We start from the raw sequence: 1935 nt of genomic DNA on the forward strand, positions 1-1935 counted from the left end.
ACTAACGCCAAGCCAGCTCCGGCAAAAAATCTGGAACCCATAAAGCCTCAGACATCTCCTGGAGAATTAGACACGGCGCTCCTCATTGGCGGAGAGGGCCACTTACCCCCTTCCTCCACCATCCACCAGCTAGAGCACACTTCCTTCTTCCCTGTCTGCCTCTGACCAAGTCACACCCAACGGAACGCCGCTCAGCCAATGGAGGCGGCCCGCAGGCCTTTGCGTTACTGCACTAGTATAAAACTGGGAGGAGGTGGACCGGCCCGTCAGAAGGTTTGTTGATGTTCTGACTGCCAGATTGAGATGGGAATGTGAAGGTGACACCTTTCAACAAGGAAATCCACTCTAATGGAGCTTCAACGGGCCGTAAGTTGAGAAAGACCGCTCTTTTTTTTTGGTGCTTCTGTGGAGGAAGAGATTTTCTTTTTAGACTAGCTTGTGAACACCATCTTCACTGGCACTGTAGAAGTGTCGACGCACGAGAGAAAAGGAAAGAAATCGAGGAGTAATAGCACACTGTCTTAGTAGGGAAAGGCAGTAGGACTTCAGTAGGACGCCGCAATGCGAGAGGAGGTGTCCTGTACCAACTCCCCCGAAGGAGGTCTTGGAGCCAGCGAAGAAGAAATGGAGAGGGGCTCTAAGAAGAACCTCCAAGGGGGGAATCGAAAGCGGGTTCCGTATCCCAAGAAGGACGGCCTCGGTCGGCCGGAGGAGACTGGAGCCGGGAGCCCCAACAGTCTGCTTCCATCCGGGCCCAAGAGGGTGAAGAAAAGCCCCACGACGGTGGTCTCGGTCGCTCCCTCGACGCTAGGCCCCGGGCCGGAACAGCCCTTCGAGGACCTGCACACCCAGCGCGTCATTGCCAACGTGAGGGAGCGTCAGCGCACTCAGTCCCTGAACGACGCGTTCGCCTCCCTACGTAAGATCATCCCCACGCTGCCCTCGGACAAGCTAAGCAAGATCCAGATCCTCAAACTTGCGTCGCGCTACATTGACTTCCTCTACCAGGTGCTGCAGAGCGACGAGATGGACGCCAAGCTGGCCAGCTGCAACTACCTGGCCCACGAAAGACTGAGCTATGCCTTCTCCGTCTGGAGGATGGAGGGCGCCTGGGCCATGTCTGCCAGCCACTAGGGTCCCTGTTAACCTCTCTCTCCTCCAACCCCCTCCTGTCCTCCTTGCTCTAAACCCAATGTCTCTCTGCCTATAGACCTATTTCACAACTCGTAAACACAATTTAGATTCCCCGCTTTCCAGCTTTAAAACACTTACATCTTCTCAAACCTCGCCATGCATGGCTACTAGCTCTCGCTCGCATACGTATGCTACCCATTTCCCATTCTGTGATGTAGTCTTCTTCAGTATCATTTCTGCAGCTATACCTGTTCACCCCTTGCCCTTGTTCCCCCTCCATTTTTTTTACATCTCTACATCACTGTTCTATTTTTTCTCTTGCTGTACAATTTAAGCCCAATGCAACAAGCTGGTCCTGTGCATTCCCTCAGGTATGGGCACACCAACACGCCGTATAAACATGCCGAACACACTCACGTACACGTGTGCGCACACACCTCTGCTTTGCCCATGCACTTGTCACTTGTGTAACCTATGCACTTGTCGATGCCTACAGTCACTATTGGACAACTGCAGCGTGTTATGGCACATTATTATTTCAGCTCCTAAACCCATAAAAAAAAGTATTAATATAATATACAAACCACACCAAAAATAAAAACAACATATACAGTAATATACCGTAACAGAATTGTAAATAACAAAAATCATAAAGAAAAAGTATTTTTGTACATTGTTGCCCTTTTAGAAACTATAGATTCAATTCAAATTGCCTCAAACGTGAGCAAGGATGCGGTAGCTTGTATATGCAGGGAATTTATAGTTGACTTTTATACAATTTGGTTTTTCAAATCCAAACAT

At 49.8% G+C, this 1935-nt stretch overlaps 1 protein-coding gene across 1 annotated transcript; it reads left to right on the forward strand.

Moving 5' to 3' along the window:
* Nucleotides 1-561: 561 nt before the first annotated feature.
* On the forward strand, nucleotides 562-1134 carry LOC308287345 (twist-related protein 2-like; the record flags this gene model as incomplete). Its single annotated transcript, XM_080728490.1, has 1 exon — nucleotides 562-1134. The coding sequence occupies one exon, from the start codon at nucleotides 562-564 to the stop codon at nucleotides 1132-1134; it is 573 nt and encodes a 190-aa protein (XP_080584616.1).
* Between the last annotated feature and the right edge of the window lie 801 nt (nucleotides 1135-1935).

The sequence above is a fragment of the Nannobrachium achirus genome (genome assembly GCF_963921795.1).
Source record: "Nannobrachium achirus genome assembly, chromosome: 6".
Taxonomy (NCBI): Eukaryota; Metazoa; Chordata; class Actinopteri; order Myctophiformes; family Myctophidae; genus Nannobrachium; species Nannobrachium achirus.